We start from the raw sequence: 14,457 nt of genomic DNA on the forward strand, positions 1-14,457 counted from the left end.
ATGGTACACAAAGGAGAGAATTTACTCTTGTTTTAATCTGTTTTTTTGTTCTTCAACAATTCTCAACATTATTCTTTGTCTTATCCCTTATGGGAATGTAGATGCCATCAGGGGACTGCCACCCCATCCATCTAATAATTAAAAATCACAACCTGGATACTGAAGTAAAATTATGCCTATGACTGCCTTCCCATATCTGGCATTTTCTTATATTTTTAAACATAACATCTAATGCTATGATGAGGGTTTGCAAAAATGTTTTTGAGCGGAAGTATTTAAGAGACAGTTGATGTCCTGTGGCTGCTTGTTTCAGAAGTACATGCCAGAAATTTCACCTCACTGTTTACTGTTCAGATACCTATCACATAAATCAGAGTAACCCCCAGAATGAGAAAATCAAACTAAGCCAGATGGATGTAGGAAAGTAAGATGGAAGTGAATGCATTCATGGTGATGTTTTCCATAGGTTTTTAAATACCTTTGCATGAGAGCTGTTAAAAAAATTATATATATATATAGAATACTGTCCTGTATTTTTGCCATTCATTTGAAGTATGCACATTTTACCATTAAAGGAAAACATGAATACAGTTTGTGTTGTGGAGGTAAACCTGTCAGGTTTTATCACAGCCTGTCATTTTCAAGTTTTTTATCATGATCCAGTGTAGTAAAAGAATTCTGGGTGCTTTTAAAATTTGTGAAGTGCTTCACATTTGTGAAGTGCTACTCACACGTGTATTTCCACCCCTTTTAGATAGTGCTGCAGCAGAAGCACTGCTAGAGCCAGCTCCCTCTCAGGCTGTAGCTGAAAATCTTAGCAGCTTAGTAGCACTTTTTGAAAAATACACGGACTCATAAATTAGAAATGAGATTCAGAATCCTGAGTAAGTTTTACATTTCTGAGAAGTTAACTCAGTGAAAAATATTTTCATCCCACCTATTTATTTTAAATGTTGAAGTTGGTTTGTGTGTGTTAGGATTAGTGTCTTTCTGGATCAGTTCTTGGCATATGTAGTTCTTAATTTTTGGCTTTCAAGCCTAACTTTTTATGTCATGTTTAACTGCTTGAAGGAGCATTTGACTTTTCACATCTGCTTGAAAGCTTTAAGGTCTATTGAGTGTGGTGGATTGGGGGAAAGCTCAGTGGGAGGGGTTTTCTGACAGTTACAGAATCCTTAGAGAGCCAAAAACTTGGAGACTTGGGAACATGGCTCTATCTGGAGGCTCGAGAACCAAGCCTGAATTAATCAGAAAAGCTGAATCACTGACTGAGTAATGGTCCCTAACAGTCAGATGTCACAGACATAGCATCCTGTGTGTTTTGATGAGTTTCTGAGTACATTAGGTTTTTTTGTTTAGATGTTACGTCTGTGTTTGAGTTGCAAAAAAATAATCTCTATGCTGTTGCAGCACATCAGGCTTTTGTTGTTTGTGTTTGGAAAGTAATGTGCAATTAATCAGTTATGGTTTTATTCTCTGGATAAAAACATGTTCAAAGTAACCTGATCTGTTTTGGCTGTTGGAGTTGTGCATAGTGCTTAACTTGATTGATAATGCTCAATACAGGAGGCTGGCTCGTCTATATCTACCTCCAGTGCTTCATTAATGTGTTTGAAATTAAAGTAAGCTTTCTTGATGGTCTCTCAGCAGTTATTAGAAAAGATGAAGGCAAATGATAGCTTATTTACCAATATTTCTAACTAAAACAAAAAATGTAAATGGAACTTGGAATTTTTTTGCTGTGAGAACAAAAATTTTAACATAAAGGTTTTTTCCCTCCTTCCATTACCATTCTGGGGTTTTTTTTACAAATAATAATAAGAACGTTTAAACAGAATATGAACTGTAATTCGTTTTTTATTTTTGTGTACTGTATAGTAACACTAGTGCATATCTGAAGAAATATGGTGATGGGTTGTTTTGTCTTTTTTCTTTTTTTTTTGTCTTTTAAGGTTCCTCCTAAGAGAGATCCAACACAAAGTACCATCAAAGAAGACAAAGTCCATCTGTTGAAGTATAATATAGGAGATCTAGTATGGTCAAAAGTGTCTGGTTTTCCATGGTGGCCATGTATGGTTTCTGCTGATCCTGTTCTTCATTCATACACTAAATTAAAAGGTATGTCAGTGGTGCTACAACCTACCAGATTTCTTCAGGTATACATAACCATTATTTTGGAAAAGTTCTGTTCTTCGTTTTGTTCTTCACTTTACCTATTCAGCTGTATGAGTAACCAAATGGGCTCCTTCTTGTCAAGAGGAATGTTGAAATCATGTATCACTATCCTCAAGCATATGCAGCAGATGGAGCTTTTTTTCCACTGTGTTTTTTTAACTTTAAACATTCTCTGAAAGATATAAAAAATGTGATTTATGAAGTTATATGAAGTCTTATTAAAAAATTATCTGATAGTAATTTCCATTGTTTTTATGGAGAAGCTTGGAGAAGTGATATGGGCTAAAAATTTTATTGAAGACTAATGGGAATTAGATATTCCTGCTGATTATGCTTTATTAAAAGCAGTTTGTAATTCAGACAGATAAATTTTTTTTAGTGATTCATATGAGCGATACTGTGAAATGCAGACAACAGTGGCTGATTCTAAATGCAGGGAATGCAGAGTGTTAATGAAATTTTAAGTAGGAATCTGTTGGGGTTTTTTAGTTGTTTTTTTTTTTAATCTCATTGCAGCTTTATTCTCTGTTCTGATACCTGAACCTTCTGAGGCTTATCTGTGCTGTTTGTAGAATGATAAAATACTATAGGTTGGAAAGGACCTCTACATCTTATACTGTCTCCAAATTAGAGCACGTTGCTCAGGGCCTTGTCCAGTCAAATATTTAATGTGTTCAAGGATGGAGGCTTGATAGCCTTTCTGTACAAATTGTTACAGTGCATGGCAGCCATTATGGCAAGAAGATTTTTTCCTTTCTCGGCTTTTAAGTCCCTTTGTTTTAACTTGTGTCCATTGCCTTTTATATTAGCAGTATGTGAATTAGGTTAGGCACAATTTGCCCTTGGTGAATCTGTGTGGGCTATTCCCAGGTGCCTTCTTGTCCTTCATGTGCTTGAACGTGCCTTCTAGGAGAATTTGCCCCATAATCTTATTGTCACTGAGAGTGAACTAATTGGCCTTGCTTTTAGCTTACCAGATTTTTCTTGTGGTTCTTGGATGATAGGTGCAATGTTTACAGTGCTTGGGGTATCTCCCCTGATGCTTGTGACCTTTCAAAAATTAGAGAGATCACCCTTACAATCACATTGGCCAACACCTTCAGCTCCTTCTGAGGCTCCCATGTGGTCCCATAATCTCATAAGAAGTCTATTATTATTTAGTGCTCTCTGATTTTTTGTTAGTATGATGTGGGTAGTGCCTCAGACTTGCAGCCTTTATCACTACAATAAGGGACCTGAAAACAGATGTTAGATTTTAGCAAACAAGCAAAACCTTGGGGCAGAGAAGACACTGAGTACCTCATCCTTTTCTGTGTCCTTTTGTCACTCAGTCACCTTCCCCAGTGAGCATTCCTTAGCCTTCCTTTTGCTACTCTTGTATTTACAGAAAATCTTGTTGCATGTTGCATGCCTCGCTAGTTTTAGTGCCAGCTGAGCACTGTAAGCTGTTCTTTACTATGCTTATGCCAAACTATACTGAAGTTTAGAAAACCTGAAAATGGAATCCAGGAAACCTGCAGATTAAGGAGAAAATCAAGAAGTTAACAGGTATAGCAAACCAAAGTCGGAGCACATAACTTCATTTTGATGTTTATGCATCTGAATACTTTCATGTATTTCATTAGATCATGTATTGCATTTGATATTGTGAATAGAGTATAGAGACCATTTACATGTTGCTAGAGGTCTCAGTAACCTTGAACTATGTATTTCCAAGTTTGGGGAAAGTGTTTTTGTGGTGGTATTCAGGGTTGCACTGGGAGCTTGTAAAATGGACTAGAATATCCATCTCAACTTTGTATTGAAATTACAGATTCCCATTGTGGAGGGACTGTAAACATGTGGGACTGGAAATGAGAATAATCTCCACACTTTGGCAGTGTGGTCTGAAAAAAGTGCAGTTCAGTATTCAGGTTTTTAATAGTGTTATGTTATCAAGCTGGGAAATGAGTGGAAGGCTGCATTTGGAATAAATTAATCTGTCATTTTCTCTGTAGAAAGACCAGAATGTCACTGACACAAGTTAATAGTGCTGCTTATAGAAAGCATGAAGTAAAGCCTTTGCTTTTCCAGTGGTGCCATGGCCTCTGCAGGATTACTTTGTTCACTGCATCCTGTTTGGGCCATCTCATTTCATGAAACATGGACCAAACACAGAAGGTTCTGAGGACACCATGAGCAGAAATCTGGGAATCTGATTGCACAGGCAGACTGAAGGAACTGGGACTGATAATTCTGACAAGGAGGAGCTAAAGGAGAACCCAGTAACTCACCGTAGATAACTTCTTACATGCAAAGAAGAAAAGGCTCTTCTTATTCTGCAAAGAAAAGAGCTTAATAGTAATGAATATTTAGACTACGTATTAAGAGGAACTTGGAAGGGATAAAGATAGTGAAACATTGGTATGGGTTGCCTGGAGAAATTGTGTTATCTCATTCATAGGAAGTTTTTAAGAACAAATTGAATGAGGATCCTTAGAGCTGTAGCTAGACTCAGTGTTGTTAGTAAGCTAAATGTCTTCTTGAGAGCCCTTTCAAGCAGTCATACAATTGTTATTATTGACTCCTCAGGCTAATTTTTCTTGTAGCAGTCTCAGAGTTTTAATCAAACACTCCCTGTGATTTTAGTTTTTGGATTATTGGGTCTATTGTGAGGCAGAGGTGGATTTTCAGAGAAATAAGGTTGTTGATTTGTTCCTAACTTAATTACTCTGCTCCTTGAGAGAAGCAAGTTTTATACTTCATTATCAAGAATCTCTGGGGTAGCTTTTTATAAGAAAATATAGAAATAGATCAAGCAAAAACTATTATTAATGATATATTATGTTGATTAGGATCTACAGTGTTTATTTCTGCTGCTAATACATGATTTCATCATTCCATCTTGTTAGACTGGAGAAAAGTTTGTAACTTTCAGCTTGTGGGATGTATTATTTAATGTAAGGAGACCTGTACTGACTCAGACTGAAATTTCCTCTCCTTCAATACCCTGCCCCTGACTGTGGTCAACCACAGATGCCAGGATACAGAGGAAGACAAGTAATAGCAGTGCTTCTCCAGAACACGCTCCCAAACCTTCAATAACTAGTGGTTCCTTAATTCTGAGAGCAAATTATGCCTTTGTAAATAAAAAGCCCTTAATTCCATTACTTTATCCAGCAGCATTGATGGGAATTTATTCCACACGTTATCTCAAGATTCACAAATAGGCTCCATGATTCTAGTGGTAGGCACTGTTATTTAGACTCCATAGTCAGACAGTTGCAGCTCTCCAGCATTATACTTTAGGTAGAATAGTGTCTGTGTCAGCTTGGAACTCCCAAGGCATCAGTTAAAACATTTTCTATTTTTAAATTAGACTCTAATCTGCAAATTTTAATGCAGGAGGTGCAAGAGATCTTTTAAAAGTCTCTTTCTATTACCTCTGAACCTTTAGAAGTTTATGGTTAAGTGTGAACTCTTTGGTGAATTTTGAAGGTGTAGTCTTCCCTTTCACTGTAGAATAGCAAAGATCTGTAGAAGGGGAAGGTTGTACACCTGTATCTGTTCAGGAACATTGAAAGATAAAGTTTAAGCAAATCAGGGATGAGGCTGAGTGCACAGAGTATCCAAGCTTTGGAAACTTTTTCAAATATTGCATTTGCAGAAACAGCCAGGTCTACATTTAAGTTAATATATATGGAAAGAACTGACAGATGATTGTAACCTTAAGTTAATTTAGCAAAGCATATTCTTGTTTGAAGTTAAACTATTGGGCTTTTGTGTCAAACTTCATTGATTATAGCTCAGAGACTTTCAAGCCAATTAAGTGGGTTTTCAAAAGGTTAACCAGTTGTACTGGGCTTTTGTCATGGTAACTGTAACAGCTTTAAAAAGACCTGAAGTCTGAAAATGCAGAGAACAGCCTACAGATATAACCTGTATCTTAAATACCTTTGGTTTTAATTTTCAGGACAGAAAAAGAGTTTTCGTCAATATCATGTTCAGTTTTTTGGAGACGCCCCAGAGAGAGCTTGGATATTTGAGAAAAGCCTTGTGCCCTTCAAAGAAAAAGACCAATTTGAACAGTTATGCCAGGACAGTGCTAAACAAGCCCTCACTAAAGCAGAGAAAATAAAGGTAAGAAGCTACCAAGTCAGACAAGATTTGCAGCTTTTTATTTTTTTGTTACAGCTATAAGCAGATATTCTTAAAAGCTTTGAAGTCTGCTTGTTTTACAAGGGCTTGTAGTCTTGCACAGCACTTACAGATGCCAAGAATTTGTTACTTACTGAAATCAGTACTCTTCTGCTTTGTCATGGGCTCCTGCATGGCATCAGTACTATCAAATACAATTCCATTTGAAAGCCTGAATTATAGCTCTTGGAATGATTTTGTGCTAATGTTGGCATTTTGAAATCAAAAGTGGGCAAGTTCCTCACACTGTTGTCTTACCTTGCAGATGTTAAAGCCTGTTTCAGGGAAGCTGAGGCCACAGTGGGAGATGGGTGTTAAGCAAGCAAGTGAAGCAGTAAGCATGACAGTGGAGGAACGGAAGGCCAAGTACACCTTCATCTATGTAAGGGACAGACCTCATCTGAATCCTCGAGTGGCAAAGGAAGTTGGCATTGCTGTGGAGCCATTAGAGGAGGTAGATGAGACATCTTACTCAAATGAAGAAACCACTCAAAGTCTGAAGTCCATGAAGGAGTCTGGCATTCCTAGCAAGAGGAGGAGAAGGACATCAAAACTGTCTGCCCTTGATGATGCGCAAGAAAGTGATCAGTTGGAGACTAAGAATGTTACTCCTCAAAAGTCATCCGATCAGGCAGAATCCAAAAGAGGGATAGGCTCCCCTCTCAATAGAAAGAAAACTCCAGCATCCACTCCGAGAAGCAGAAAAGGCGATGCAATATCTCAGTTTTTGGTCTTCTGTCAGAAGCACAGAGATGAGGTGAGTCTCTTTTGGCTGTTATTGGTGTTGATTATCTCCTCTCATTTCTGTCCTTAGAGAGACTTCCTTGCTTGGTTAACAAAACCAGTTGTTACTATAGAATCTGTAATGCTGTGGGCATGACAAGATGTGCCTGCATCAAATCTTAGTCTAGATAGGAACAGAGAAAGGAAGAGCAGTATAAACAAGGTAGTGATAATGCCATTGTACTTAAAGCATAAATCACATTAGAATCTTCCTATGTAATTTAATAGTTCTTTGTATTAGCCATAATTATTTAAAATGTATGTAAAATACAGTAGATAATGTGTGTATATGTTCAGGCAAATATAACCCAGGTTATGCTCTTTATAGCAATCTTCTTTTAGTTAGCTTGTACCTTCTTCCTGAAGAGCTGGGTCGATTACTTTGATATGTTCCCTTGTCTTTGAACTCCTCAAAAACTTAATTTATCTATCTAAAATCTTTTGCTGAGCTTCAAAAGAAGCCAGTTACCACAGCTTTTGAAAAATCACAGTCAGTGATTCTGTCTGGTAGGGGAGAAAATAGGTCCTCTTGAGAGGATTACACTCCAAGACAAAGTAGAACAAGTAAGTACCTTAATATGAACATTTCTTAGGAAGACTATTAAAAGTATAAAAGCAGTACAGCTGTTCTAGCTCATTACTTTAAAATCAGAACCATCATTTTTCTTCCTTACAACCCTGTGCTCCATTTGCAGTACAATTTCATGCACTGAAAGAAGCATGAGTTCTCACATTTTCTTGTAGCTGTACTTTTCCATAATACCACAGGACCAGAAAGTTAAGTCTTAGTCACACCCTTCAGCTACTGAATGGTTGATGTCACTACAGGATATTAGTGTTAGAAAAAATTAACAGATACAAACTTTATAAACAGAAGTTGAAAAACAGATTCTCTTGAATGGAATTCAGTTAGTTGTGGTTCAGCTTAGGATCTTCAGATCATTGTAACTGAAATTAATATGCAGCATTAAAATGAATGCAGCATTATAGCATTACACATACCTTTTAGTGGCTTTGGTTAAATTGAGAAAAGCATTGCAGTTCAGTTTGCTGGCTCCAGAAAAGAAAGGGTTTTGTAGCCAGACTTACTGAATAGAGGTTTTGACATAGTGATTATGAAAGCTGTATGGGTAAAACATCTCTCTCATGTTTGAGAAACTTGTGTTGTATTTCCAGTTCTTCTGTAAGTAACCTTGTGTCTTATATACTGGCAAGGGGAATTTCCTCAGCCTTTCATTTAAGTAGCAAGAAGAACTGGATTACAGAAACTGCAGACATGAGGTAGCTACAGATAACAGTCCCTCTAACAGATCAGGGCAGTAGAAATCTGTCTTTGCTTTCTTTGGGTTCAAAGGTAACTCACAAAGTAGGGAAACACCGTTTTAGATATTCGTGCTTCTTGCACAGAACCTATAACCTCAGTTTAGGCAACACTTCCAGCCTGTCACATTGCTTTTAAGGGCAGTTTTGTGCCTTAAGTGGAAGGCTGAGATTGTATTCAGAGTAGTATTTGTAGTTTCCCCTTCTGTTATCTGGTTCTGCTTATCTGGTTCAACTCCCATGGTTTGTTTTACTCCAAGAGTTTGCTTTGTTGCTGTTCTGATGCTCTAGAAGGAGTGGTAATACTGGCTAAAAAAACAGACCCTTTTTTTGAGCTACTTGTTTTGGTGGCATCTGAGGGATTGTTGTGTGGCTACTTTAGTATTTGCATGTAGAAACTTAGAAGAAAGGAAAAGTGTAGACCCAGAAGTGGTTCTCTTGGGAAAGGATGGAAGTGAATATTTTTAATATAGGTAATAATAAAAAGCAGATCTGTTTCTTCTCTGTCTTGTTTGGAGTCCAGCTTTGCACAGTAGCAGGATTTATACGTCAGTTTGGTTTTAATTACTACTTTTGTTGTTTTTTTCTGGGGATAAGGGGGTGAGGAATAGTTGAAATGTTTAGAAACTAATGATGGCTGCTGGAAGACCGAGTGAGCTGCTGGAAAATGGTTTTAATGATTTAAGAGTCATGCTTCCCTGAGGGAGGCATTGACAGCTTGGAGCACTTACATGTCTGTAGTGACGCATTAAGTACTTTGTGTTGTTACCAGCGGAGTAAAGATACATTTTGTACTGTTGGCTCTCCTCTGTGCTTCCTCTGTGAAATACAACCACAGTAATAATTAGAGGGGAGTGTCTGACTTGAGATAAAGGTATAATTCAGTGAGAAGCAGGTAGCTGTAATAATGTTTATTCACTGATCTGGGCCTTGAGTCAGTTTAGAGGTAAATTCAGAAAATTTCACTAGTAGGGTTTACAGCTGAAGATTTATGAATGCATAAGGAGTTGTTGAACATGAAGTTTGTTCAGATGACCTAGGTCATACCTGGAACTAATTACCATGTTTTCCACACCTATACTAATTCCCAGACCCAAGGGAAAATCCTCCATGTGTTCCATAGCATAGTTAGTGCCTGGGAGAAGTGTGTGATTTTCATGTATGACAACATCATTTCCAGCAACACATCATTTCCAGCATGTAGGTCAGGCTTGCATATTACAGTATGAAGACTTTGGAGAAGACTGCTGGGCATTTGCCTTGGAGACCTTCTTTGCAAGGATCCCATAACCATTTAGAATCACAAAGATATTTTGCTTGTTATTTCACAGTGCTCCTAGTCAGCTGAAAGGTGCTTTTATTTGTATTTTGGTCAGACTGGAGGTGATGCTAAGCTGTATCTTATTTGTATGAACAAAGTAGTTGTTTCTAAGAGAGTTAAATAACTCTGTGCATACACTTAGTGGGAATGGTCAAAATTTAAGGTACTTTCTTTTCCTAAAGAAGTGAGGTTTGTGGGAGGGTATCTTGTGGATCTGTCTGAGTTCTCCCATCTCAGTAACTTTTTTGACATTGTGGATTTTAATCAAACTTTGAGTAGAGGCCTCCAAACGTAGCTGTATTCTCCAAGCTCTGCACAGATGGGTTACACCAGGTAGAAGCAAGAGAACTCTTAGTACTCTACTAGGGGAAAAGTTACAGCATGAATTCCCCCCCTAGACACTGAATAATCCAAATGAAAGGAAGGTACTACAACTTTTACTTTGTTTGACCCCAGGAAATGCAGTTTTTAGACACTAAGCTCTTAGAGATAAGGTTTAATGATTTCCAGTAATCACTAAAAATTTGTATTTCTGTTCTGTTGAATGGCATTACAGTTTAGATGCTTGGCTTTGTAGGCCTAGTTTTTATTTTGCTCCATGATTTTGCAGTGTTGGTTGCATCATTCCACTAATAGGATTTGAGAGAATGCTGGGTAGTGAGATGGGAGGCATTGTTTGAAAAGCTACAGTTTCATTTCTGCAGAGCATACAATCTTAGAGCTTTTTGACTTCTGTGATGATTTAAATCTGATTTGCCTCAATAGAACTACATTAGTTACTGAAGTCTTTCAAGAGGATTTTTTTAATTTTGTTTTTAATACTGGATTTTCTGCTTGTGTTAAATAAACTTACTCAAACTCTTAAATTCCATGCTGATGGCTGTTGTGTCATGCTCGTGTTACTAAGATCCACAGTTCTTAATATTCATATACATGGTATAAAATGATGAATTAGTACAAGAAAATTTTGGATTAGGTGCTAGCTTGTGTAAATCCATCTACAAAGATAGGTGTCATGAGTTTTATCTTTAATGAGTTCTCACGTGAAAATATGGATGTCTTTGTAGGCAAGTACATATTCCAATATTGCTTGTCTGTCTTTTGTGGTACTTCTTGAAGACATACGAATTTTTTAAATGACCAAAAGACAAGATTTGCACTTCCATCTTTTTTGAACATTAAAAAGCAATTATATATACTTCTAAAATTAGTCTTAGTTCTTCTGAATATGCTAATAGGTGTGGTTTGGGTTTTTTTTAGAGAGAGAGAGGTGGTTATTCAAAGAAAAACTGGAGACAGAAGGTTTTAATCTAGTTCTCTTTGCAGGAGAAATATTAGATAACTTGTTTGTATCCAGTTTTCCATAGCAATAGAAGTATGTATGCCATTCTTTTCAGTGGTCACCTTTTTTAATACAACCCTATTTCTGCATGTATAGGTGGTGGCTGAACATCCAGATGCTTCAAGTGAGGAGATTGAAGAATTACTGGAATCACAGTGGAATATGCTTAGTGAAAAACAGAAAGCTCGCTATAACACAAAGTTTGCCATAGTGACCTCTCCCAAATCTGAAGAAGACTCTGGTAAACGTAAAACTGTGCTAGTGTACTCTAACTAAATTTGATATACATAGTGGTGTTAAACTAAGCACATATTTGAGACCTGTAGGGAAAACAGCTTTCACTGTTTTCCAGTTTTAATTCTTGGTGTTTGTGCCAATAGCAAAGGAATGCCAATGGTGACAATAAACGCAACCCACAAAGTCTACATTTCTTGCTCATTGTTCTGAAAAGTTGTTATATGTAAACCTTCTACTGTTTAGACATTGCTGGTTTCTCATTCTTCTTCTGCCCACAAGCAGCTGCCATTGCATCCACTGACTGTGGGAAGGCAAGACAAAGTGTTACTACTAGTAAATTATGAGTTAGTTTTTTACAGAACAACTAGAAAATGGTTTAATAAGTTTAATCAGAGCTACACCTTTTGCTCATATATACCTGAAGTGTATTACCTTATATCATCATCAACTTGGGAAGAAATATTCCAAACTTTATTCTGAAACTTTCACTTGTTTGGCATTTTATTGTGCTTCTCAAAGATTTTAGGTGATTGTACAAGGTTGCAAATATTTTTTTTTCTCCTTTTATTTTTTGTTGCTGTTGTCTAGCATTTAGTTTTAAAAGAAAACAGTCTCAATTATTTTGTAAAATAGTTGAGGGGTTTTGGAATTGCTTGTTTGAGAAGGAGGAAGATAGTTTGGCATTTGCATGAACTTTATAAAATTTAGCTATTAATTTTCAAATTTGAACAGCTTTACAGCACTGTAAGAAGACTTATTACTAGAAGTCAACAGGTGCTGCTTTGGGCAATGACAAGAATGAGAGGGAGTGTTTGAAAGTTTGTGAGACTTGGAAAAACTTGTATAAAAATAGCAGTCAGTTTTGTTAACTGTGTGTGTGTGAAATAACGTCATTTTGTGGAAAACAAAAGTTTTTAACTTTAAATTTTAAGTGTCAAATATTTGGATATCAGTTTTAAAAAAAAACCCCACATTCTGTATCTCTCAAGGTTCATCATTGAAGAATATTGGAGAGGCCAAACGTAAAGTGTTTCAAGACTCACCTAAAAGGAGATCAAGATCCAGAAGTAATTGAAATTTGTGTTGTGTGCAAATAGTTCATCATTATAAGTAGCTATTGAGTGTATTTTTTTATGTAATCGCCCACATATCATAATCTATTTATCTCAGATGTTGTCTTCCTTGACACTAGAATTTTAATGGATCCCAAATTAAATATCTAAACACTGTAATGCTGAATTTTGTTCACCTTCCTCAGTGTCGTATTACAAGAAATGTAATTGAAATTGTACCTGTACCAGGTGTTTCTAGTACATCTATTGTGTACATTTAGAGCTATCTACAGATGGAAATCTGTCAGATCAATCATTCCCCTACCCAAATGCTCTTATCTTAAACTTGGAAGAATATTGTGGGATTTCCTTTGCTGGCTTTTTGTAAGTAGCAGGTTCTCCTGGAGCCATTTCAGTCTGCTTTGTGGATTCAGAGTTTGATAATAGAGTATGTCCTAGATAACTGAGATAAGAACATTATTTTGAAAGTTATCCATATTTTTCAAGTTGCTATATTTTTAATATTTGCAGGTATTTGTTCCCACTGGAATAGAATACTTGTAGGTGTAGAACAATTTTCAGCTAAGATATTTGTGCCCCCTGGAGCTTGCAATCTTCATACTAATAACACTCTGTAGCTTCTATAAACTAGAAAGTACTGGAGAGTGTAATAATGCTGTCATTTCATCCTGATGAAACAGACCACTTCCTAAACCCTCATCTGTCTTTTTGAGGTAGAATGAGTGCAGACAATAGCTGAACCTGAGAAAGGGGTGTGTAGTTTAATCACTGACCTTTTGTAATTTAGCAGCTGCTTGAGCTTTACAGTGAATGATCATCTAAATATGTGAATAAGTCTGTTGGTTTAAAGTGACCAATGTAGTTCTTTTCTTATGACTTAGGTTCACAAAGGAAGGGGATCTTATGGTCTCTTGAAAACACAACTAAGTGTGTTAGAGAGAGTCTGAAGCTGCCATACCAGAAAGAGAGAATTAATCTGTATGGTTGGTGATATCTTGTCTTTTCCAGAGTCCCCTTAATAGATGTCACCAGATCTTCATCTGTATCATTTGGAGAACTCAATAGGAGACTTAAGGAGGAGACTTAAAAATTTATTTCAGTGATAAGGCACTGTTACAAAGTGCCAGGAGAGATAAAGGCTGTATAGATCAGTCATGTGCAGTCTAACAATATGAAAAAAATGTTGGGCAGTAGTATTCAGATCCTTAACTAGTGCTAATACAGGTGGAATAATTTTCTAAAATGAGTATGAAGCAGTTGATTTGCATATGTTGTACAGGTAGTCTTCAGCACCAGAAACCAGACCTTAAACATTAAGAGGTCATCAAACTGTGTTAATGTTTAACTATGTTTTAAAAATAATGACTGACAGAAAAGTAACTTAAATAACTAGATTAGTTTCAAAATAATTTGAAAGTGGGTTTTAGATTATTTTTCATGTAAGTTTCCCCATCCCCCATCCCAAGGTAACTTACATGGAAATAAAAGAAACCAAAAAAAGAGGACAAAGGAACCTACAGAAGATTTTGAAGTTCAGGAAGCACCTAGGAAAAGACTCAGGATGGATAAACAGAATAATCAGAAGGTAATTATGTTGTTGGTTTGTTTGGGTTGATTTATAGCAGCACCAATTACATTGCTGTAGTTAAGTTTGTCAGCATTTCCATTTCCAGGATTTAAAAAGTAATGTCTGTGTATCATACCAAACTTGTAAATATTCAGAGGTATATGTGAGCTTACTGCTGTGAGGTTTGGGGTTTTTTTCCCTTTGGTTTTGAGGATGGAGATATTGCAAGTTGCACTTGCTACTTTAACTGTGGTGAAAATGTATGCTGAGAAAATCTCTTCCCTCAAGGAATGTGCAGAGGCATGACCTTCCTGTGTTGTCATGCTTTGTAGAGCTTTTTCTTTCCTCCTGAATTGGAGTTCAGACATGTATGCAAGAACATAAAAAGGTATCTTCAGTCAATATTTAATTTAGACAGAAGTCAGAGGGGGAGAAGAAAGCAAGTAAAGCAAACCAGAAAAGC

The 14,457-nt window shown here is 36.7% G+C and overlaps 1 protein-coding gene across 3 annotated transcripts in view; it reads left to right on the plus strand.

Moving 5' to 3' along the window:
- The window catches only part of NSD2 (nuclear receptor binding SET domain protein 2), a 71,146-nt gene that overhangs the window by 25,097 nt on the left and 31,592 nt on the right, over positions 1-14,457 (plus strand). For 2 of the 3 annotated variants that reach the window (XM_071753301.1, XM_071753302.1), the window contains exons 3-8: positions 1,953-2,118; positions 6,128-6,294; positions 6,617-7,108; positions 11,214-11,358; positions 12,344-12,421; positions 13,894-14,012. In XM_071753301.1, coding sequence (XP_071609402.1) covers positions 1,953-2,118; positions 6,128-6,294; positions 6,617-7,108; positions 11,214-11,358; positions 12,344-12,421; positions 13,894-14,012 — 1,167 coding nt within the window. The remainder of the gene's footprint in view (positions 1-1,952; positions 2,119-6,127; positions 6,295-6,616; positions 7,109-11,213; positions 11,359-12,343; positions 12,422-13,893; positions 14,013-14,457) is intronic. The other variant, XM_071753303.1, reaches the window with a different exon arrangement.

This window comes from Heliangelus exortis, chromosome 10, assembly GCF_036169615.1.
Source record: "Heliangelus exortis chromosome 10, bHelExo1.hap1, whole genome shotgun sequence".
Taxonomy (NCBI): Eukaryota; Metazoa; Chordata; class Aves; order Apodiformes; family Trochilidae; genus Heliangelus; species Heliangelus exortis.